At 38.7% G+C, this 25575-nt stretch overlaps 1 protein-coding gene and 2 long non-coding RNA genes across 3 annotated transcripts; all 3 read left to right on the forward strand.

Moving 5' to 3' along the window:
* The first annotated feature begins 4544 nt into the window (after positions 1-4544).
* On the forward strand, positions 4545-6752 carry LOC107685404 (uncharacterized). The gene is made up of 5 exons (XR_001633950.1): positions 4545-4812; positions 6142-6269; positions 6351-6470; positions 6585-6632; positions 6709-6752. It is a non-coding gene; the product is annotated as an uncharacterized LOC107685404 (long non-coding RNA).
* A 430-nt stretch (positions 6753-7182) lies between these two features.
* Positions 7183-11369, forward strand: LOC107685400 (uncharacterized). Its single transcript, XM_016481975.1, has 6 exons — positions 7183-7251; positions 10379-10433; positions 10507-10551; positions 10638-10702; positions 10824-10968; positions 11062-11369. Exons 1-6 carry the CDS (start codon positions 7184-7186, stop codon positions 11344-11346), a joined length of 663 nt encoding a protein of 220 aa, XP_016337461.1. The 5' UTR covers position 7183; the 3' UTR covers positions 11347-11369.
* LOC107685402 (uncharacterized) lies at positions 8586-9283 on the forward strand. Its single transcript, XR_001633948.1, has 2 exons — positions 8586-8842; positions 8936-9283. It is a non-coding gene; the product is annotated as an uncharacterized LOC107685402 (long non-coding RNA).
* Positions 11370-25575: the final 14206 nt, after the last annotated feature.

Genomic DNA, 25575 nt, shown 5'->3' on the forward strand with positions numbered 1-25575 from the left:
GTTTAGATAATAATACAAAAAACATGATTTCTTTTTCAACTTTAATAGCCAGACGTCTTATATTGCGTAAGTGGAAGGACAAATCTCCACCTACTTTTAGTCAATGGATTAGGGATCTTATGTACCACCTTGCATTAGAGAACATTCGATACTCCTTTAAAGGCTGCAGTCAAACTTTTTTCTCTATTTGGCAGCCAGTGCTGACATACATAGAGCAGATGGATCCAAATGTAATATTTTCTGCTTAATTTTGATGTCATTTATTCTCTTGTCATTCTTTTTTTTTTTTTTTTTTTTTTTTTTTTTTTATATTATGTAAAATATTAATAAAAAAACTTTGAACAAAAAAAAAACAGACAGGTGCAGTGTACAAGAGAAATGTACGGAATTCAGTAGCTATCCAGCGGTCTGACTCAAGTAGAGATCTCGGTTTTCTGTTAATTTCTAATGGAGTGTGAAGATGTAGCTCTATCAGTTGTGAAGAAACATTTCGGACAAACGTTGGACCTAAACGAGTCTTCAGTGGCCCTTTCTGCCACAGAGATATCAGTTTGCGTGTAACTCCCAGACACACAAGGTGCATGTAGTCAAGAGGAAATGATGTCACCAAACCAATGGACAGTGATTCTAAAGGTGTTTTCCCAATGTAGTGTGAGTCCTCAGTAAAATAATCAAAATTGTCATGATTGGTCCTCAGATGGGCTGTTGTTTCTGGGAAGGTCATCCGGTTATTCTTGTAAACTCCCTTTTGAGTACATTTGTCACATCCGTAGTAACCATTGTGACCTTTAGAATGTCTGATGAAGGCCCTTGCTGGTGCGTCGCAAACGATGTCAGATATCTGGACTTTAATATGTCTGTCTTCACAAAAGACACCTTCTTTTTCGAGATGCTGCATTTCCTCAATAAAGTCTTGTAAGAAATCAAGACTGGTTGGTTTCCTCTCCCCAAAAAATATCCCAATGACAAATGGCAAATTGTTTGTCTGGACCCCATCTTTGTGGTTTTCTACTAGGCCTAAAATAGGCCAGAATTGAGAGTTTGAGCTCTTGTATAGAGGAAGGCCATCTATATTGACTTGCAGGGACACTGACTCAGACCACATTGGATGAACTAATGTTGTGAAGTGAGACAACAGACCATGTTCAATGCCAGCATGAAAATAAGTTCGCATCACTATAAAATGTAACATCACTACAGCTGTTGTTGACCATAGCAAGAGCTGATGTGACAGTAGCTCTGTAGCTACACTGATAAGCAATGCTTAGATGGTTAGATTTATCTTTATTAATCCACGTAGGAAAAATTTAGCTTGACACAACAAATAGAGAGGCATTAGGAAATAAAAAAAAAAAATCGAAATATGAGGTATTTATCCAAATGTGTATAAGCCCTGTGAAGCATGTAAATAATAACATCTTCCAGACTGATATCAACCTGATACACAAACTGCTAGAGATCTCGATAGTTGCATACCAGGGGCCTAAGATGTTGCAGGACCTGCCTCTCAAAGATCTTCATTACATGTGATGTTTCAGCCACAGGCCTGAAGCTGTTGAGTGCCCACCGAGGCATCTTTTCTTGGGCATGGGGACAATACAGAATGTATTCCAGATTTTAGATGCCACTTTCAGTTTCAAAGGGAAAAAAAGGATGTTGAAACAATCCTGCCAACTGGTCCGTACACATTTAAGCATCAGCAAGTTGATGTTGTCATCTGGCCTTATTAATTTGAATCTTAGTGAGCTGCCATCTCTGCTGATCAATCATTTTGTCGAGGGTCATTAAGGGTTTGGTGGAAGTAGAGATATGGGAAGAGAGTGATAGTGTTGATAATACAATCTTCCTGGGTGTGGGAGGTGTTGTAATATAATTCTTTAACAGATGAACTGTTAGCTAGTTATTAGTTGGTGAGGGAGACCTACAGGGGAGAGGATAACCATCACAGGGTTGACCTGTGTTGCAGGTCAGATCTGTTGAAAAACTGGTTTAATTTGTCCCTTTGTCCCCTCTGCTATTCCTTATGGCACTCCTTAGCTCTCCTAAGCTGTTTTCTCCACTCCTTCTGTGCACCCTTCTTAACATCCATGCTGCCACCCTGTTGATCCAAGGCGTGTTGCTATTGAACACAGTAAACCTTCAACACTCTCTTCACAGAACCTGATGTAACTGGTTATACACTGAGTGAAACCCTCAGTGTCATCCCTGTAATCTTCCTGAAAAAACTGCCATTCAGTTATCCTGTAGCACTCCATCATCTCTGGATTAGAACATTGTTGAGAGAAAGGGGGTGGGTTTTGACTCAGACTGTGAAGTAGTCTTTAAATATCGTAGATAACTCGTATCGTAGTTCCTAGACATGCCTTGGCAACCATTTACAGCACCTTAGCATCCATATAGTAAACTGAAAGACATATCTTGGCACCAGTACATTGTAGAGAGATGTGGGTGGGCTCTTTTCACTCAAACTGTCAGCAACCTTGAAGTATCACCATGGTAACTGTGTAGCCACACCCTAGCTACCATTTACAGCAACGTGAACAAGCTCTACCTTTGCAACAGAACATCGTACATGTACTTGGTGGGTTTGGATTTGAATTGGAAAATGAAGGTAAAAAAAACAGCCTATATTTGGATAGCTATCCCATTACTAAAAACACATGAAGTGACCAAATGTAAATATTCCCGATAAGTCCAGGATGATTGTGAGCACAACATAAATAATAATAGTAATACTAAAATGCATCACTGGGAACACCTTTAAGTGACACTAAAAATATTACTTACCTTGAAAAAGGATGGCAAGAAAAAACAAAACAAAGTGGAGAAGTCAGTGGAGGATGATCCAAAATCTAAAAAGAATATATTACTAACAGTTAAGCACAACACCACAGTACAGTCCTTAGCAAATGTTGAATTATTCATGCAGATTAAGCTAACATGAATATCTAAAATAAAATTTAAAATGAAATCCCCTGATATGATTGTAAAGCGATTTGGGTCTACAATAGTAGTGCTATATAAATGCCTCATGTAAACATTCATGCAACACTAAGAATGTACCTTAAAACATCTTACAGATAAGGATGCCAATGATCTGTTTGCAGACAATGAAAAGAGAGAAAATGAGACATGACTGACTATTGTAATATCCAGAGACGGGTTAACGGGCCTACTGGGCACGTGCCTAGGGCACTAGACCAGAGGGGGTGTAGCCGAAACACCTCTTATCCCGTTGTACGAATAAAAAAGTATTCATTGTTCATCAATAATTATTGATTGATCAGTATTAACATGGCAAATCAGAGATGCAGAATGCAAGTTTTTTTTTTTTAAAGAACTATCTCTTAAATATCTTAAGACATGGCTGCATGAAGACTGAAACTCACTGCATCACGTAGCTTTAACTGATCTAAACCCAAATACTGAGTGTCTGACAGTCGGTCAAAAATATACTTACATAGCTAAAGACGTTCAGCGGTTGAATGGCTCTTAGAAGAACCTTTGGAGTTTTTTTTAGCTGCTGTTGAAACAAAAGCAAAAGAGAGAAAAAGACAAAACATGACTGAATATGAGTCAGATACTGCATATTTCTGTACAAATTAAAATACTTTTTTTTTTCCCCTTCTTAATCTTTTTTTTATTTTCTTATATAATTTCTTATTGGTAATTTTGTCAATACTGTATGTATGTATAACACTGTGTTATGAACATGGCAAATCAGAGATGAAGGATGACTCTTAGATTGGTCACTTACAGCAATCAGATGACAATCAATACTTAAAAAAATGATGAGAATAATTATTTTCATGGTTTAAAGGCTCTGATTACAGTGCTATCTCAAAATGCACAATGACAAGAAGAATGCAGAATACACTGCATCTGATGATTGGGCCAGTGGGTCAAATTTTTATTTGCTCTGCCAGCCAGCCAGGTTTTGTCTTACTTATTATATTTATAATATCTACGGTTAGTTGTCAATGGTAAAACTGAATTGGTGAATTTATTTACTATTTAATGTCAAGGGTGGAGTTTTTCAAACTTATAGATAAATACAAACTTAATAGTTAATGGGAAGCTTCCTTATGTGATCAGTACTCCACTAGACACAGTCCCTACTTCCTCCTCTTCCATCGACATCCACGTCTGCCAGAGGTCATGAATGCCTGTCCCATGGGAGATGATTTTGAAGTTGCTGACCCAGAAGATGACATCGACACCAGAGTCAATAAGATGAAACTTCTCAATGAAACGTTATGTATTTGAATAATAAAGGAAAAATCAGAATTAGACCTAGGCATAGGCTGATCCTATGATTTTTTATTTTTTTTTGCTGTGATTCTGCTTTATCTCTCTTTAGTTATAAAAGCAATTGAATCTTCACGTGAAGCCACTCTCCCTCACTCTGTTACATTGTAATGATTAACCCTTGTTCCTTATTGTTCTATTTTGGCCTGACTGAAACTCCATTGATCAAGAGACCAGAGGATTCTGGATTTTTCAATGAGTTTTAATTTTGGGTACTGTTTGTTTTTGTAGGTTCTTCACAACATAGAGAGAGCACAGAGCATGCAACAGAAGTCATTCCAAAATCGCAAGTGCAAGTTTGTGCGAGTATGTTCAGTTCAGGCCGGTGATGGTGTTCTGCTCTCACGGGACCCCAAGAAACGACGGACAGGAGACACATTTACAAGTCAGCACCAAGGACCATATACTGTGGCCAGCATCTCTTCCAAAGGGGTGGCCACTATCGTCAAAGGGTCAGCTTGTCAGAGGGTCAATGTGTCAATGTGACATACTACAGATTGAAAAGTAAGAGTGTTTGATAAACTCTGTATAAAACAGTTTGAAATTAAATGCTAGATTGAGAAATACTGGATATTTGTTTGTAATTCCTGTTGTTACTAATGGACTATATGTACAGTTACTTCCTGGTTTTAGATAAGCCAGCTCAGTCATTTCCAGTGAACTGTCAAACTCAGCTGTGCTTTAAGGGGAGTGCCCTTTGCTCGGTTTCTCTACATAATCCATTAACAATCTGAAGAACATTTTTGTTTGTATGAGAGGACCAAACGCTCACGTATACGGTTTCAGGAACGACAAAAGCGAGAGTAAATAATTACACAAGGTAGTCGGCTAGATTGTTGCGCGAGTCATTACTATGATTGACAGTGGCTGTAACTGTAGCGATGGATGGAACAAAACATCTGCGAAGCCGATGTCAAAACAGCATTAAGTGATTCAGAGTAAATTCAGAGTAACAAAACTTCAGCTTGCAACAAGTCTGTGTTGGCTGAATATATTGAGCAGCTTCTACAGTTAAAGATAAAACTTTAAAAATGTAGTTTTGTAGTATTTAATTGTTATACCATTAATAATGAACTGAGTTAATTTGTCCTTAACTAGTTACGTATTTAAATAAAGTATCCTTCTAGGTTATTGGTGTCTTATTTATTTTTTAAATAACATGAGACTTTGTGACTTCCTGCACTTGCTATACTTCAGTACAGTAAAAGTACTAAAAATTATATTAATAAATTCAAAAACAAGAAGTGAACAAAACTAGGGAGTTGAAATGGCAACTGAGCTAATGGGTGATCCTCTGCTGCCATCTACTGGTTATAATGCTAATTTCATGTCATTTTGGGCACTTTTGTTCCATGTCATCATCATGATTAAAAAGTGAATCTTTCAAGTGAATTTCTCTGCACAGCTGAAGAGTTGAGAAATAATAAAGGCTTTAAAATATTATAAGCGTTTAAAACATGTATTCATGTCTATGAAGGTAAGTTATCAAGTATCAAGAATACCATTACAATGTTGTTTATGAGATAACATCACTAGCAAGCCAACGTTAGTCTAAACAGTTATGATAGTGTCACACCCACCCACACACACACAGAGAGCAAGAATGAGTCAGTGAGCCCATAAACCGTGACAGATAGTGTGTACTTGTTAGCATTTAAATGTACAATTACGTGTCTAGGTACTCTTCTGGGATTACCACGATCAGCATATAAAATTATGTTGTTAAGTGTTATTAAATAACATGAAGCTGTAAGATAATGCTGCTGTCATTATTTATTATACGTTATTTGTTTTTTTTATTATATAAATAATTACGTATTTGTATATCATCAGATGGACCAACTGAGAGGATGTTTCTCCAGGACCACTGCTACTCAACATTCAAATGGCAGGTAGAGCATCCATATGCTTGTTCAGGTGCAAGGTGGGAGAAGGTCTTGGACCCTATTCAAGATGAACTGGTGAGTATTGTTTATTTAGTGACACTTGCATATTTAAATGATAACCATTACTTAATCTGTTAAAACATTCTTTATTTTTAGTTAAAGTATGTGTTGGACAAAAATCGGCCATCAGAAGAACTGATCATAAAGCAAGGCCAAATGTGCCTCACACGAGAAGACTTCTGGAGCCTGGGTTTAAGCCAGTGCATGGAATCTAATGTGCGTATGTTTAGTGTCTTAATTTACTGCACAAAAAAACAAATTCCTAGATAATGCATAATGTTACACATAGCAGCTTTCACAAGGATGTAATCGTTCTGCAATACATTTCAGATCGGAAATGCCTGCCTCAAGATTGTGGAAGAAGCTACACGAAGACATGTACTTTATACTACCTTCTTTTAGAAGTATTCATTTGGATGTATGCATGTTTAATAACTTATGTTCTTTCCATAAGGGAAAAAATTTTCACATTGTGGACCTCTATGCTGTTCCCACCCGGAAAGACAAAAATGTGATCTGATCACTATCTGCTCTGTGTTAAGTTTCTGTTAATCTTTCTAGTTGTAATATTTCCAAATTCAACAGGTAGGGTTAGTGAGTTCGATTTTCGTGGATATTAACACAATACCCATTGATTGCAGGTTTTGTTTGTAGCTAAGAGGGAGATACTTTTTCTTGATTCTCTTCGCCCTGATGGTTTTGGAGATGAGACCTACAGAACCATATTTAGGTTGAGACTAAAGATAATTAATTTACTGGCCTTGTTCCAGGCGTGTTATTTGGTTCCAATTTCCAAAAGGAGCCTTGTTCTCAGGCTTCAAGTTCGTATAAGAGCCTTGTTCTTAGGCTTCAAGTTCATCAGAGTCTCGTTCTCAGGCTACAGAACTCATCATGTAATTACACATTATGTATTTTGTCTTTTCTTTGGAATGCCAGACACATTGCAACCTTTATTGTCCCAGGATCCTGGACTGAAAAAACAGGAAGAGACCTTGAGGTATGTTTAAAATTATGGAATTGTGTAATTTAAACTCTTTCCATCTTGTGAAGAAAAAAAAAAAGACAAAATAGCATTTTATGGTACTGCCTCTAGAGGGGCCTATAGGATCCTATGGAGATTCTTAATTGAGCAAAACAAGTGAAACATAAACTTAGTCCAATCTGAAGCTCGAATTTGCTTTTTTTTATGCAGTCAGATACATTTAAACAAAAAAAAAATATTTTGCAGAAAAAAAGTTTTTAACTTTTCAAACTGAATTTTAATCAACATATGTATATTCATACAGTTTCATAAATATGTAATATAAAATATATATTTAAAATTATAAATATGCTATAAACTCATTGGAAAAACAGTCATAAGGGTCAATTTTTGAAATTGAGATTTATACATAATTTGCGCGTGCAAAAAAATAAAAAATAAATAAATAAATTTTAAAAAATCACCTTTAAAGTTGTCCAAATGAAGTTCTTAGGAATGCATATTACTAATCAAAAATTAAGTTTTGATATATTTACGGTAGGAAATCTTCATGGAACATGATCTCTGCTTAATATCCTCATGATTTTTGGTATAAAAGAAAAATTTATCATTTTACAAAATATCTTCATGGAACACGATCTTTACTACTTATCCTAATGATTTTTGGCATAAAAGAAAAATCGATCAGTTTGACCCATACAATGTATTGTTGGCTATTGCTACAAATATACCTGTGCTACTTAGGACTGCTTTTGTGCTCCAGGGTCACATATATGTATTTAAAAAAAAAATCTAATGTACAACCACAGAAACTGCATATCCACATTTTTTCCCAATTCAAGTCTGACAAAAGTCATAAAGTCTCATACCATAATGATCAATGCTTGGTTTTAAAAAATAAACTAAAATCATTTTCGGGTCGAAATGATCCTAAAAGGATTAGGATATGTATGTAGACATGTTTAAACAAGCCAGCAGTTGTTTTTAAATCTAACTGTGGATGCACATTTCCTTTTCCAGTGTTTTCCTCAACAGTGTACAGGGAATTCCTGTGGCATCTACATGCTGATGGTAAGAATGTTTCATTTGTCAAAGCTGTTAAATAATAAAATCAAAGTCTTACAGTGTTATTTGTATTTCACAGTATGCTCTCAGCACCTGTACATCATGCCCACTAACATTCACAGAGGTAAGCTATATTTCTACAAAAATACACCAAACTACTTTTATGTGGCTTTTTTTGTTTGTTTTTATTTTTGTTTTGCGTTTTGCACTGAGGAGGTGCCATTGATTCGTCAGTGGTGGTGCATTCAGTTGATGGAGAGGTTTTGCCTTTTGCCTTGTGACAGACTCTACAGATACAATTTCAGTATCTCGGCTGTATTAAGTCACTGTTGGCAAAGTGATACTAGAAAAGTCTTATACAAATAGAGTGCATATACATTTACATATTTTACAAAGGCATGGACAGAGATTTGCACACTGGACAGAAGAAGCATCCCAACTCCTTCAGGGAACCCTTGAGCCTGTCTTTAGGGTGTCAAAATCCACCACCACCAAACAGTCACCCAGCAGAAGAGTTGGGGTTGAAGAGGACACTGATAAGGTAAATTATTTTAGTGGTCATATATCACGGAGTTGCATGCAAGTTGGATAAATAGTTTAATTTGTTTGTGCCATTATATATTTGTATATTCAGGTGCAACAGCCTAGCATTGTGAGAGACCTTCATACAGCTTGGTACTGGGTAAACAATCACAGAGACTTATTCCATGGAGAGGTGACAGAGCCTGCTTTTCTGCAGATGAACAGTGAAAGTCAACAAAATGCACTCAGGAAGGCCCTGGGGAGTGAATTCCCTGAAGCAAAGGATGACTTTTTGTTCATATTTCCGTCTCAAGATGACATGGAAACATTTTTGTCATACTGTGTTGATAAACAAGGCCTGAAGGTCAATGCCATGTTCCTCAATCAGCAGTTGTAGTAGATGAGGGAGGGAGGGAATGAATGAATGAATTCATTCATGAATAAATAATTTGAAAAAAAATATTTTTGTGTTTCTTAGATGCAGACATTTGTTAAAGTATGCTGAAGTAAAACATATCTTTAGAAAATTAATAATTAAATGTAAAACACACACTTATATACTCATCTGTATTACCCAAATAGAGTCTAGCAAATGTAAACTATTTTTTTTTCTTTTATTTAATTTTACTGAATTTATTTAATTTGTGCACATTTAATCGATGTAATTTATATTAAAAAAAGGTGTATTTATATCAAGAGAATCACTAGTAAAGGACTACTTCCGGTACGGATCGGGTAGTGTCAACACATGAAAACATTACATTATTATTAGTATTATAACAACAGTATTATTATAACTACCCAAAATTGCCGTAAATTGTTTCGTCATACAGACAGGAAGTAGACGCATTTCCGCGCATGCGCAGTACAAATCGTGTTTCCGGTACGGATCTGTACAGTTTTACCAGCATTTGATGCTAATTTTGTGCCATGCAGGTAAAAGAACCTTGGGAGGTGCTTGGTTTGGATTTGATTGGACCACTGCCAGAAACTGCACACAACAACAAGTATGTCCTTACCATGACTGACCTGTACACCAAGTGGGTGATTGCGGAACCTATGCAATCTAAGACGGCAGCTGAGGTGTCTGCAATAATAAAAAATCTATCAATTTGACCCATACAATGTATTGTTGGCTATTGCTACAAATATACCTGCGCTACTTATGACTGCTTTTGTGCTGCAGGGTCACATATATGTATTTAAAAAAAAAAATCTAATGTAGTTAAAAAAAAGTTTTTCGGAAACTTCATTCATTCCTATCCAGTCAAATTGACCCGTGAGGGAAGGATTTGTAACTTCTTGTTTTTTTTTTTAAATTACAACCACAGAAACTGCGTATCCACATTTTTTTGTGAACTTGTTCCCAATTCAAGTCCGACAAAAGTCATAAAGTCTCATACCATAATGATCAATGCTTGGTTTTAAAAAATAAACTAAAATCATTTCCGGGGTCGAAATGATCCTAAAAGGATTAGGATATATATGTATACATGTTTAAACAAGCCAGCATTTGTTTTTAAAAGTAACTGTGGATGCACATTTCCTTTTCCAGGGTTTTCCTCAACAGTGTACAGGGAATTCCTGTGGCATCTATCTACATGCTGATGGTAAGAATGTTTCATTTGTCAAAGCTGTTAAATAATAAAATCAAAGTCTTACAGTGTTATTTGTATTTCACAGTATGCTCTCAGCACCTGTACATCATGCCCACTAACATTCACAGAGGTAAGCTATATTTCCACAAAAATATACCAAACTACTTTTATGTGGCTTTTTATGTTTGTTTTTGTTTTTGTTTTGCACTCTTTTAGGAGGAGGTGCCATTGATTCGTCAGTGGTGGTGCATTCAGTTGATGGAGAGGTTTTGCCTTGAAGGGTATGACAGACTCTACAGATACAATTTCAGTATCTCGGCTGTATTAAGTCACTGTTGGCAAAGTGATACTAGAAAAGTCTTATACAAATAGAGTGCATATACATTTACATATTTTACAAAGGCATGGACAGAGATTTGCACACTGGACAGAAGAAGCATCCCAACTCCTTCAGGGAACCCTTGAGCCTGTCTTTAGGGTGTCAAAATCCACCAGCACTAAACAGTCACCCAGCAGAAGAGTTGTGGCTGAAGAGGACACTGATAAGGTAAATGATTTTAGTGGTCATATATCACGGAGTTGCATGCAAGTTGGATAAATAGTTAAATTTGTTTGTGCCATTATATATTTGTATATTCAGGTGCAACAGCCTACCATTGTGAGAGACCTTCATACAGCTTGGTACTGGGTACACAATCACAGAGACTTATTCCGTGGAGCGGTGACAGAGCCTGCTTTTCTGCAGATGAACAGTGAAAGTCAACAAAATGCACTCAGGAAGGCCCTGGGGAGTGAATTCCCTGAAGCAAAGGATGACTTTTTGTTCATATTTCCGTCTCAAGATGACATGGAAACATTTTTGTCATACTGTGTTGATAAACAAGGCCTGAAGGTCAATGTCATGTTCCTCAATCAGCAATTGTAGTAGACGAGGGAGGGAGGGAGGGAATGAATGAATTAATTCATTTATGAATAAATAATTTGAAAAAAAATATTTTTGTGTTTCTTAGATGCAGACATTTGTTAAAGTATGCTGAAATAAGTAAAACATATCTTTAGAAAATTAATAATTAAATGTAAAACACACTTATATACACATCTGTATTACCCAAATAGAGTCTAGCAAATGTAAACTATTTTTTTTCTTCTTTTATTTAATTTTACTGAATTGATTTAATTTGTGCAAATTTAATTGATACATTTTATTTAAAAAAAAAGTGTATTTATATCAAGAGAATCACTAGTAAAGGACTATTTCCGGTACGGATCGGGTAGTGTCAACACATGAAAACATTACATCATTATTAGTATTATAACAACAGTATTATTATAACTACCCAAAATTGCCGTAAATTGTTTCGTCATACAGACAGGAAGTAGACGCATTTCCGCGCATGCGCAGTACAAATCGTGTTTCCGGTACGGATCGAGTAGTGACATCCCCCCTTATTATTTTCCCTCTTCTCACTCCAGTCCAGCGGGTGGCGCTAAAACACAGACGCTTGTTTGCCAAACACCATTAAACCTCAGAGGAAGAAGTTCAGTTTCACTCCGCTCTCTGTTGTTTTGTTGTGATGCTGGTTTAATACAAACTGTTAGAAATGATTATAACTACCCGAAATTGCCGTAAATTGTTTAGTCATACAGACAGGAAGTAGACGCATTTCCGTGCATGCGCAGTACAAGTCGTGTTTCCGGTACGGATCGAGTAGTGACAGCTGTCACAGCACCACTTGTTCTTAATGCCGAGTTCACACTGCACGATTTTAGCCCGATTTTTCACTCGCTGACAGGTTTTGCGAAATCGTCAACAAATGCCCGAAATCGGAGGCAAATCGGTGCTCGTTCACGCGCGTGACAATCACGCAGTGTGAATTATCAAAGACGTGAACTGAGGGAATCACCGACACGTCGCCGACGCCCGCAAAATATTTGGCATGCTAAATATCTGGAGATGTCGGCGATTCACAATCACGCAGTGTGCAATGATTTCTGACTGAAAACTACATCGGCGATGACCTACAGCCAATGAGCGTGTGTTTTGTTGTGAAACGTAGCTTGCGGACCAGACAGAGCTGTCTGCGATTCTTCCCTTACAAAAAAAATACCTATACCAGGAATACCAGGAAAACCTACACACCACAAACCTGCACATTCCTACAGGATCCCACAGGATTTTCGTGACCATTTTCCTGTAGGACTCCTTCAGGAATCCTACAGGAAACATGCAGGACTCCTGCAGGAATCCTACAGAATCTTACAGGAAACATGCAGGAATCCTACAGGAAACATGCAGGACTCCTGCAGGAATCTTACAGGAAACATGCAGGAACCCTACAGGAAACATGCAGGACTACTGCAGGAAACATGCAGGAATCCTACAGAATCCTACAGGAAACATGCAAGACTCCTTCAGGAATCCTACAGGAACCATGCAGGACTCCTCCAGGAATCCTACAGAATCTTACAGGAAACATGCAGGAATCCTACAGGAAACATGCAGGAATCCTACAGGAAACATGCAAGACTTCTTCAGGAATCCTACAGGAACCATGCAGGACTCCTGCAGGAATCCGACAGGAAACATGCAGGAATCCTACAGAATTCTATAGGAAATATGCAGGAATCCTACAGAAAACCTAAAGCAGTAGTGTTCAGTTCATATAGGACTTCTGCAGGAATCCTAATGAACTATTATTTATACTCATCCTGTTGGGCTGCTGAAGGGATATTCACGGCCTCCTGTATGACAAAACTCTTTTTAAAAGCAATGTTATGTGTCTCAAATTTAAATACCAACAAAAAATACAAAAACCACTTCCGATCATGTTAATTATTAATTATTTATTAGTCAAAAGAGCTTAAGGTTAAATGAGACAAGTGTGAAGAAACTGAACACTCTGAACAGAACGTGGCCCATCATTCTGCAGAAACCAATAACTCTGGAAAAAAAGAGAGAGACATTTTTGCCTTAACTTAGCTAATAAAATATGTATAAATATAATTACATGCATATGTTACAGTGAATTTGCCTTCACCTCTTATGTGCTTCACCACTCAGTGTTGCAGCATAACAGTGTCCTTCTTATGTTGCCTGAGAAATATGAGTATACACTATAAACGCTGAAATATAAGGTACTGTAATTATAAGAACTTTAAATGATCATCTTGCAGATTAGTTAATATGTGAAACAAAATGTGTAATGAATAACACTTAAAATATAAAAAATAAATTAGAATGTAAAACCTGCTAAGGAGTTTATGTTCATCATTAATTTTTTTCTCGTAAAGCAGCCCGAAGAAATTTTCGTGGAGTTGCTGGAAATGTCTTCTGAACAGTGTCTGAAAGAGAAATGTAAATAAACTTTAGTGTCAGATACTTGTTATGAGAGCATATAACCTTCAACACCTTTATACCTATAATAAGTTCCACTTTTGTGGGGTCCAAAGGGGGCTTGGCTTGCGATTCTTTGTTGGCATTTACAGTTTTTCCAGAAAGGCTGTGGGTAGCTAACATGCTCCTTCCGAAAACAGCCACGGCTAAATCCTTAATCATGGCTGACCATGAAGTGCCCCCTCTACCACATGCTTGGAATGTATCCTTTGCAATGTTTAGTTTTTTGTGGATTTCAACCTGTGCAATACACATTAAATAATAAATTGAATTGGCCATATTTTTTTAATCTGCGTTTTACAACATACTTATGTTTTCCTAAATCACACACACACACACGAAAAGAATAGACTTATTAAATTGTGTGAAAAGAAAATCTAAAAATAGTATTCTCACATGGTCCAGTCCAGAAGAACTAAGATGTGAAGAGTTGGCTGGTTGAAGGGCAGCGCTGCAAGCTGCACTTGTTAGGGAGGTTTGCACAGCATGCTTGTTTACACTGCTGTTAGGCAGCAACTCCGCAAATCTGTTAATAATCTCTAAATAAAGAAAGCAATGTTTAAATGAACTCGTTCATTCATAGCAAAAACCTCTATAACCATGTACAGTATCTCACAGAAGTGAGTACACCCCTCACATTTTTGTAAATATTTTATTATATCTTTTCATGTGACAACACTGAAGAAATGACACTTTGCTACAATGTGAAGTAGTGAGTGTACAGCTTGTATAACAGTGTAAATCTGCTGTCCCCTCAAAATAACTCAACACACAGCCATTACACATTTTGTCTAAAATGGCAACAAAAAAAAAAAGGACTACAATTTAAAACAGACTCTCAGGAAAGCAGGCAGGCGGGCGGAAGGACGGACGGACAGATAGATAGACACCGACATACACAGATAGACAGACAGACAGACAGATAGATAGATAGATAGATAGATTCAAAGAGATTTAATCATTTCAATGGTGTTGGAAACTTTTTCCTCGTCGAAGCAGAAACCAGGAGACGTTGGGATATCTTTCATACAGAAGTCACTCTTTCAACACAAAAACCGTTATAACTTCATTGTTGCTATATGTTTCCATGGTAATATATTACACTTAACGTTAACCCTGTTAAGAAATCTTGTGTTTAGGTTTTTTTTAAGTCTTAACTTGGTAACGTTATTTCTTATCTTTGTTACTTTTCGTTCTGATGCAGTGTCTTAATATGTTAATTTTGCACTGTATTGTTACCTTGCAGTCAGTAACTCTATAAAGACAATGGAGTATAAGTTGTACCTGCAAAGCAAGAGAACAATTCCAAGTACTACTAGAAGAAGATGGAGTGATTGCAATAAAGGTACTGGCTTGTGGACATTGTATTGTATTTTCTTGGATTACTGATTTGAGGTGGAACTGAGGATTATGTTATGTTGCTTTAAGGATTAGGAAAAAGCAATATAAAGCATGGTTGCAAGATCCAGTTCGTCAAGTAAGTACAAAGCTTAAATGCAGCTTATGTCTCATACCATTCTAAGATGTTACATTACTATCATAATACAGCAAGGCTCTTCAAATCTGGTCCTGAAGGACCACTGCACTGCACAGTTTAGCTCCAACCCTGATCAAAACACACCTGAGCACAGAGCACACGCTCTGAGAGGAGAACTGTTCCTCATGCTATAAGACTGAAACAGCACCACATCATACCACAGTAGGTTGCTGTAATTTCAGCTGTTCTGCTATATACTATATTTTAATGTGGGTTATCTGTTATACTTTTCCATGTTTCGGATTACCAGGATGACACATCTAACAATGAAGATGAGAACTGTTCCCCATGCTATGAGACTGACACAGAATCATATCATACCACAGTAGGTTTGCTATTACAATATTTCAGCTATTCCTACTAATGTGGGTTATCTGTTGACTGGATTTATCTATGACTTTGACTGCAAGGAGGACGCATCTGACAGTGAAGAAGAGGATTGGAACCAACTCAGCACAACACAAAACTATACCGTGGTCAATATGATATATTATATATTATTACGCTGCGCGTCGGGTGGTTCTTCGCCTCCACGTCGTGCATTCAAATTGTTTAATGCACAGCTAGCCGTTGATTATCCCTTACTTATGCCATGGTCTGTCTGAACACTCGATTCTGATTGGCTGGCAGGTGTTGATTAAATTCGTTTAACTGCACAGGTAGTTCCAGGTCAGTTTAATCATGTTCTATATTAATGCGCTTCCTATAGAAAAAAATAGTTTTGAAAGTGATCACAACGATATCGTTCCTTTGTATCGTTATCGTTATAGTTGTGGTGTGAGCTATGCTATTCTTTAATATTGAGAACGATTTTTAGAACTATATCTCTTTAAATCAATTATAAAGCGCTACACAGGAAAAATGGAAAAGACACCAGCGTTCACCCTCGTATCACTGAGTCCGACCTGGAGAAAATTTTAAATTCACCTGCGCTCTCCCCATTCACACCCATCGGGCTTGTACGGAAAGTTTGGTTTTTCTTTACATTTCTCGTTTGATGTTATATTCTCCAGTTCGTCCAGTTCATCTTGTAACGCTGCCCATTTATCAAAATTGCCATAATGACCGTATAAGCTAAATGACACGCGTAAATCATCCATTTAGCCTAGCCAAGTAGCGAAAGTAACACCATGGCGCAGGTAGGCTACTTCACACACGCATCTCTTTCTCTCTCAATAGTTAATTCAAATAAATGCTATAATTCATTCGAATAAATGTAATCTTACTGCACTACTTAATATATTTGTCTGCTCTGTCTTATTTAAAGCGAGTAGAATGCTACATCTAACAAGTTGTAACTGATGAAAATAACCGTCATTTTTATCGTTCCGGTCAAAGATTGCAGCGCAAATACTATTAATATCTTTAATATGTGAATGCTGGCAAATGACCATGGCATAAGCGGGATAATCAACGGCTAGCTGTGCATTAAACGATTTGAATGCACGACGTAGAGGCGAAGAACCACCCGACGCGCAGCGGGTGTATATATATATTAATTGAAAAATTAGGATGAAATTGTATCTATTTAGAACTGCTTGTACTTTGTTTCTGTGTGTAGCAGGGAGAATCTGAATGTGAAAATGGACCACAAAACTGGCAACCCCTGAGGACCAGTGTTGGGGGTAATGAGTTACGTAATCAGATTACTTTTTTCAAGTAACTAGTAAAGTAACGCATTACATTTTTAATTGACAAGAAAATATCTGAGTTACTTTTTCAAAAAAGTAACGCCAGTTACTTTGTTTTCCCATTTATTGACTGACAAGTCTCCTGTCCCCATATTGGGAGAAATCGGAAGTGCAGAGGCGTTGTGTGCGCTGTGTGAACATGATGTTACTGTAGTTCTAGACTAAATGTGAATGTGCATTAATTCATAATTCTGATGGGATCGGGAAAGGTCCACGAGCCGGGACTCGAACACGGGACGACCTAAGCGCAATGGCGCTACATGTCAATGTGCTGCTCACGAGGCTATCGGCGACAACGTGTAGATTATATTTGAGCTATACTATATTGAAGGCTATAGTGTACGTGTACAGAATAAGGTGTCATGTTTAAATAGAAACAAATTTGTGTTCCTTTCAGATGGATGCTGAAGCATATGACAACACACAGATTTATGATGGAGAGAACCCAAAAACGACGCAAGACAAGATCTATCCCACTGCTAAGATTAGTAATGAAGAATCACAACTGGCCATAGATAAACTAACAATAGGCATAGTATATGTAGGTAAATTGGGATGCAGCCTGCGGTGTAGATTATATTTTATAATTATTTTTTTTTTTTGGCGTTTTTGCCTTTTATTGATAGGATAGTAATGAGACGGGAAGCGAAGTGGGTATGGGATCGGAAAAGGTCCACGAGCCGGGATTCGAACACGGGACGCCCGAAGCGCAATGGCGCTACCCTCCGATGCCGTCTGGTGCTCCCTTGCCATGTGAAGTGGGAAAGAAGCTCCAAGTCGCTCTTTGGAAACCAAATCTTGAAGGGACATCACATAAAAGAGAGAAATTCATCTTGTTTTTATATTGTTTGCTTGGGCCATCAGACCAAAAGTGGATGGTGTGAGCACCAGGAAACTTGTCTCTTATTGTTTTGAGGATAGGATCCATGTATGCCCAAATGGAGGCAGCATCCTGACGCTTGGATTCAGACACAGTGCAAAAGCCAGCCTTTTCATCTTTTGTGTAGTACATGCCAGTATGCAGATTGAGTTGGGGGAGGTTTTGACCAAAATGGCATGACTGTACCTCAGAACTATATTTGCATTTCCATGCTTCTGCGAAGTCAACATGCACAATAACACTGTTTTCATCACAGTTGTCTATCATCTTCCTGTACTGTCTGGACTGTATTTGACCAAACACACGTGTTGTTGTCTCATTGCGCAACAGGTGTTCATACAGCTGTATGAGTTCTGCTATGGTGCCAGTATGCTTCACAAGTTTAGTGTTGTGGTGAGGTTCGCCTGCCTCTTGGTCCTTTACCCGTTCCCACTGCTGCCACTCAACATTGATCAGCTCTTGCTGTGCTGCAACCGGTGTGCTTTTGTGAAGACAGCGAGGACAAACGCGCAGGAGACATGCTTCACTTGGAGGAGAGCAACAAACAAGCTCAAAACTATCATCAAGCTTGCTACTCTGAATAACCCCATGTTCTCTCAAGACCTCAAGCATCATCTTTGCATTTTCATGGTATTGGCACTGACAGGTCTTTCGATCAGATGGCTTGGGGGCTGTGACATAGAAAGGGCGAAGAGCGCAGAAAGATTAATAACTTTGACTAATGTCTGGGTGTTGCTTGATGAACTCTTTGTGGAGGAAAATCATTGTGTCTGAGAGGACCATTCTTTGATGCTTTTTCTTATTTCGTGTAATTGTGTCTTTTTTGTCAGTGGTCATACGTGCAGAATTACAAAAGAAGTTTTGGACTGTTTGTGTGATTGTTTTAAGGTAAGTGGGCCTTCTGACTTTGGATTCCTTTTGCCTTAGCATTTTGTATAGCAGCCGATATTTTTTAAGAATTGTCCCCGACAAGAGAAGGTTCTTAGATTTTACATGAGATTTCTGAAGTGTCTCTGCACTCTGTTTTCCTTTGTTGAATTCTTTAATTAGAACATTGTGGAACAGGAGAGTCTTCTTTACTGAAGGGGAGCTGGTATTTCTACCGCACATCATTCCCTCTGTGGTGGTTTTCGGTGATTCACATAGTGTGCTTTCATGTGTTGTTTTCTGTTTTATGCGCCATATTTTTTTTCTCAAGTTACTGTTCTCTTTTTGGACCTTGCTGAGTTTGGTCTTTAGTGTTTTCATTTTTCTAGAATGTCTCTGCCTTGTTTTGACCCTCTCTCTTTTACCTGCAGCAGCCTGCCTGCTCGCCTGTGGTGTCTCATTGAAGTCAATTGATGGACTATCTGGAGGTGTTTCCAATGGTTTTTGTGTCTTTCTTTCTTTGCTTTCTTGATTCTCTCTGGCTATGCTTCCATTTCTTTCTCTTTTTCCTCTGTTCTCTTTTACTCAAATCCTTGATTTGGCTTAGTTTTCCTTCCTCAACTCTGTTTCCAACTTTGTCTCTCCTGTCTTAGAAATTCCTCTTTTAATTCTGGTTGTGTACTGATTTTCTCTCTTCGCTTTTTCTGATACTCTCTGTTCCTTCTTCTACGCTCCTCCAATGAGAGATTTTGTCTAGCCATGCTGGACTAAAACACACAAAAAGAGCACGAGACAATCTTTACCATATTTGCCTATACCATGCAATGTTCCTTAATATGTTCCTTAAAGGTCCCATGTTTATACATTATTAGAAAAATTAAATGCTATTTTATATTTAATATAATGAAACATGATCTGAAAACCTAAAAAATACGATGACTTCAGGTTGAATGTCAACTCCATTATTGGCCCGTCACCACCGTCAGACAGAAAATCTGACGGTGGTGACATCTGACGGTGTTGACACATTAGGCATTTCTTTCACAAAACAAATGGAGTTCATGAAGTAGCCATTTTGTTTTCTCTGCTAATGTTAGATGCTAATAGAACCTGCTTCAGGAGAATAAAATGATCAAAAAATTTCAAATAATTTCCTCAGAAATTGGAAGATGGTGTTGACATATCATGGCTGTGACAAAGGAAATATTAACATTAGGATTTTAAATATTCTAAAACTATAAAACTTACCAGAGCCTGTCTGACATGCATGAACTCTGCAGAGGTGAACTGTGGCAAAGGGGTCCTTTAGAGTGACAGCTGCCCCTGATATTCCCTGATTTTATTACATTTTAATGAATGTCTGACGGTGTTGACACAAAGTGGGGATGCAACTTTAAAATCTTATGAAACACACGTGTCATTAAAAAACAACCTTGCTTTGATAGGAGATATTATTAAGTATTGCTTTTGATAAAACAAGCTCTTTTTCATGATAACTTTTTTTTTTTATCCATTTTATTGCATATGAATGATTGAACCCTTCTCTGTGGACACACTGTTTGAGATGTAGTGAGAGGACAATAAGAGTCATAGATTTGGTATAATAATGAGAAAATTAAATTGAAGTTGATAATTGTGTTAAATACATTCTATTATTAATCCCACATAACATTTAAAATTGAAAATATTTTTATTTTTAAACCTAATAGCAGTTACACTTGCAGGACCTGTTTTGTCCCATGTCTCAAGAATGACTGAAAAAGCAAGATATTATGCTTTGGAATGCAGTGAAGTAAAACTTGAGATGGCTTAACCCAGATCATTGAATCAGTTATTTGTTAACCACTTCAATGAATAGAATTCACAAATTAATAATTGAATGTTGCGTTTAAACCGTTTCAACTTCGCCACGTAATAATCGGCTCAAAAGTATGTTTTGTTCATGTATTGGAGCAGTTCTCGATTTTTTTTTTCTTTTTTTTTTCAAGTTCTAAATAACAAAGAACGGCATGTTTTTCTTAAATGTAGTGCTGTAAAAAAAAAAAAAGGAAGATATGCTTTGGAATGTAGGCTACTGAAGTAAAACTTGAGGTGGCTACGACCGAGTGAGTTGTTACCCACTGCAGTCGAATGAGTCGAATTAAATCCCACATAACATTTAAAATTGAAAATATTTTTATTTTTAAACCTAATAGCAGTTACACTTGCAGGACCTGTTTTGTCCCATGTCTCAAGAATGACTGACATGGAATGTTGATGGTGTCCCTATTTTTAAGTCCTCTCCTTTTCACATTTGGCCAATCCAAGTAGTAATTAATTAACTTCCCCCAGATATGAGAAGTAGGCATCTGCTCCTGGCTTGTTTGTGATTTGGTGCTTCTAAACCTAAAATGAATTCCTTTTTGCGGTAATTTGTTGATGAGTGCGTTCAGTTAGAGCAGGAAGGTCTAACAGTACAGCACAGAGGACAAAGTACACAGATGTATGTGTTCAATCTTGTCTGTGTATGTGACACGGTTGCTCGCTGCTCTGTCCAAAACACTAAGCAATTTAATGGTGAATATGGATGCAACTGGTGTTATCAGAAGGGAGAAATAGTTGCTAAAGGAAATGGTTTCACTAGGGTGTATGTGTCGCAAACAAGAGATGCAAGAGCACGTACCCACAGCCAGCATTTTGATGATGTTAAAACAGCAGTCGAAACAGGCACATGTGTTAAGGGAGTCAAAGGGCCATCCCCTTTAATGCTTTTAACATTTTTCAATATAATTCTGGGATTTGCTTATGACTACATGCATGGCATTTTGCTGGGTGTCAGTCGGCAATTAACAACTTTATGGCTTGGCTCAAAATATCATGGAGAGAGATGGTATTTGGGAAGAGAAATTGACAAACGACTACTTGAAATCAAGCCACCAGTTAATATTACAAGACCTGCACGCTCTGTAAGGTTGCGCAAACATTGGAAGGCCTCAGAGTACAGGAATTTTCTTTTGTTTTACAGTCTTCCATGCTTGAGTGGCATTTTATCATGTGATTACCTAGAGCACCTACTACTCCTTGTCCAAGCAACATACTTTCTATTAAAAGATGACATGTGTTGTCATGACATAGATGTAGCTGAAAACCTGTTAAAAACTTTTGTCAGCCAATTTGAGACTGTATGGCAAATGTCATGTTAGTTTTAATGTGCACATTTTACAGCATGCAGCACAGTCGGTACGAAACTGGGGTCCACTATGGTGCCAAAGTGCATTTATTTTTGAAAGCCACAATGGTAACTTACAAAAGCTTTTCCATGGCACCCAGGCGGTTCCAGAGCAAATAGTCAATAGCTTTTCTCTTTTTCAAAGTATTCCGCGACTTTTATCTACTGTTTACCACAACAGTGTAAAAAAAACAAGCAAGGATTTTGTTGACCGTATGTTACGTGGGTACAGACTTGCCACAAATGGTGTGAAAAAGACAAATATGATCTTTCTGGGCTCACCTACAGTAAGAATGCCTGTGCTGTTTCTTATGTCTAGCGGTGTTTCTTTTCCGCCTCCTACAGGACATTTAAGGTACTACACTTTATTTTGCCGTTTACTTTCGGTTTCTCTCAGTGAATGCAGTCAAGAAGAACGTGCATGCAGTTCCTATGGGTTATTGATTCCATCGTTTAAACCTTGGAAATATATGTCTGTAAGTGCTAAATTTTATACTAAATAGTGCTTTTTAAGTGTTGTGTAGATTAAAGTAAAGTGTAGATCGGGATTATTGTTATATTTTGTTATAAACAGACATGATTCGCGTTATTGGTAGCGTACTGCTAATTTCTCTTCTGTTTGTACATTATCTCATTTGAATATAATTTCTTGACATGTACATTACTTTAAATAACGAAAGGAACTATGTACAATATCGAACTGTAATGTTAAGATGAAGTGAAGTGAAGTGACGTGGCGTGGCCAAGTATGGTGACCCATACTCGGAATTAGTGCTCTGCATTTAACCCATCCAAAGTGCACACACACAGCAGTGAACACACACACACCGTGAACACACACCCGGAGCGGTGGGCAGCCATTTATGCTGCGGCGCCCGGGGAGCAGTTGGGGGTTCGGTGCCTTGCTCAAGGGCACCTCAGTCATGGTATTGAAGGTGGGAGAGAGCGCTGTATATTCACTCCCCCCGAGAAAGATACCCCTCAAGCCTTTGAGATTAGATCACAAGCTTCTAGCTGCAAGTCATCACAAAGATCAAGTCGGTCATCCGCCAGTGTGGCAGCGACTCGGGCGAGAGCTAAAGCAGAAGCAGCTTGAGCTAAAGTGTCTTATGCTGAAAAAGTAGCAGCTATGATGAGGAAAAAAGCAGAAGTAGAAGCAGATCTATTCTTGCTACAATCTCAAAAAGAAGCAACTGCAGCGTTTGCTGAAGCAGCGATTTATGAAGCAGCAGCTGACATTGAGGAGGGAAATATAGACGAATTGGACCATGAGACACACTCAGTTCGCACTCAGCGTACTAAGGAGTATGTTCAGAAGCATACAGTAGAGCAACATCAGCAGCAGTTTCCTGATATTCCGATTCTACAGTCATCCTTAAGGAATGCTGTACCCCTTCTGTGTGAAGCTACAGTAACATCTCCACGTGTATATCCATCTTATGGAATGGAGGAATTAAAGTTATGAAAACTGCTTTCTGGAGTTCTTTTCTGAAAGTGTACATTATCTGTTAAGCCTTTGCTCAAGCTACGCAATTGGTCAGAACAGAATAATGCCAACACCTAGGGAGGCATTTCTATTCAGAGAACAGGACATTGATGTTCACCAATGTGCATTTTATTCCAGAGCTATAATTAATGGAAACAGGATTCATTCAAAGGCAAGCACAACACTGTCAAGAAGAATTAACCATGCAGTTGTAACAGAACAAGGCACAATGGCACTGGTGAGATCATTTATTGATGTGGGTTTTGATAGAGGCTACGCCTTTATTGATCCAGTTATTACAGCCAAGTTTAACATGGTTAAAGATAGACAAACAGGAACGACTTTCTCTGGGATAGTTAGGGAAAATTATATTTAAACTGATGTTAAATTAATCAAGTGCGATGACATTAGAACAACTTGCGTTTACTTAAGAGATGTGGGACTTGTACACAATTTACTTTGCATTCAACCCAACAAATGGGAAGTTGACTGATTATTATTCTACTTCGTATTCGTACTTTGAACATTCTTAAACATCTGCAGTTAATACATGTACAATGATAAATAGCTCTGATTATATATATGTACGATAAATAGCTCTGTTTTAAATATATGTACAATGATACTAGCTCTGTTTTAAATATATGTACAATGATAAATAGCTGTTATAAATACATGTACAATGATAAATATCGCTGTCTTTAATATATGTACAATGATATTTAGCTATATTTTATATAAATGTACAGTGATAAATGGGATCCTTATGGCCTCCTTATGTTTACAGTAGCCTATATTGCAGACTGAACCTGGTTGTATTATAACACTTTTTTTATTTTTAGTATGCATTTTGGAATTTGTAAAATGTATTTGGGCCAGGTGAATGCATAAATATTTTACACAATATGCTCCACTCCTTGTCACAATTCACTCGGGGAGCAAACGAGGAACGAGGAAACGAGGAGTTCTTGAATAACACAGTCTTTAGTAATTCACAGTAGCGACGGGAAACAAGGGAGACATCCAACAAGTAGATCCGACCAACACTAACTGCATGGACTAGGGCTTTTAAACTCAGGATAATAAGGGAGGAACGAGACACACCTGGGATCAAATTAACAATCAACATGAGGAAGAAACTGGGTCACAGGGGCAAAAACACACACAGAATAGCCCATAATCCTGACATAACGCCCCCTCCCAGAAGGTGCGTCCTCGCACCGTAGCAACAACAGAGGGAGGCATGGGTGGGAACTTGGAAGGAGGTTCTGGAGGAGGACAGATATCCGGGAGGAGGCCGGCAGACAGAGACCAGGGGGGCGACGAAGGAGGGAGGAGACAGGAGGGACCCGGAGCAAGAGGAGCACAGCAGGACCCAGGCCACAGCCATGATGTCGACCCACGGTGGAGCCGACGGAGGGAGGAGCCATGGAGGAGTAATGGCCGCCGACTCCAGGGGGCCGACCAACGGCGGCGGGGCAGGTGGTGGAGGAGCCCGAGGCGGAGACAGAGAGCCGATGAGCCAGGGCGACGGGGAGGATCCGGAGGTCCTAGGCGGAGCAGATGACGCAGTCGACCGACGCGGAGATGTGGATCCGGGAGGCCGTGGTGGAGCCAGAGCGACAGAGAACTGAGGTGGAGCCGAGGGGATGAAGGAGCCTGACGGAGCCGGAGGGACAAGGCGAAGCCAGAGGAGTGGAGTCCCGAGGCGCAGGATGGTCGACGCCAGACCAAGGCGGAGCCGGAGGGACGAGGGAGCCTGGCGGAGCTTGTGGACTGCCGGGCCATGACGGAGAGGAGGGAGCTAGGAGCCATGGTGGAGCCAAGGGGCCGAGGGCGGAGTCCAGGCCTCGGAGGCTGGAGGCGGAGTCAAGGGAGACTCCAGCCACGGCGACGCTGGAGGATGGCAGTCCCGCGGGGCTCGCACTGCAATGATGGTGGGCTGAGGGCGAGCAGAGGGGCTGCCAGACGATAGCGGTGGAGCGGGTGGGAGGGCGGTCATTTTCGAGGAGCGGCCACAGGAGGGTGCTTTCTAGGAGCGGGCACTGGAGGGCGCTCTGGAAGGCGCTTTCTAGGAGCGGGCACTGGAGG

This window comes from Sinocyclocheilus anshuiensis, unplaced genomic scaffold (genome assembly GCF_001515605.1).
Source record: "Sinocyclocheilus anshuiensis isolate Anshui unplaced genomic scaffold, SAMN03320099.WGS_v1.1 scaffold982, whole genome shotgun sequence".
NCBI classification, from domain to species: Eukaryota; Metazoa; Chordata; class Actinopteri; order Cypriniformes; family Cyprinidae; genus Sinocyclocheilus; species Sinocyclocheilus anshuiensis.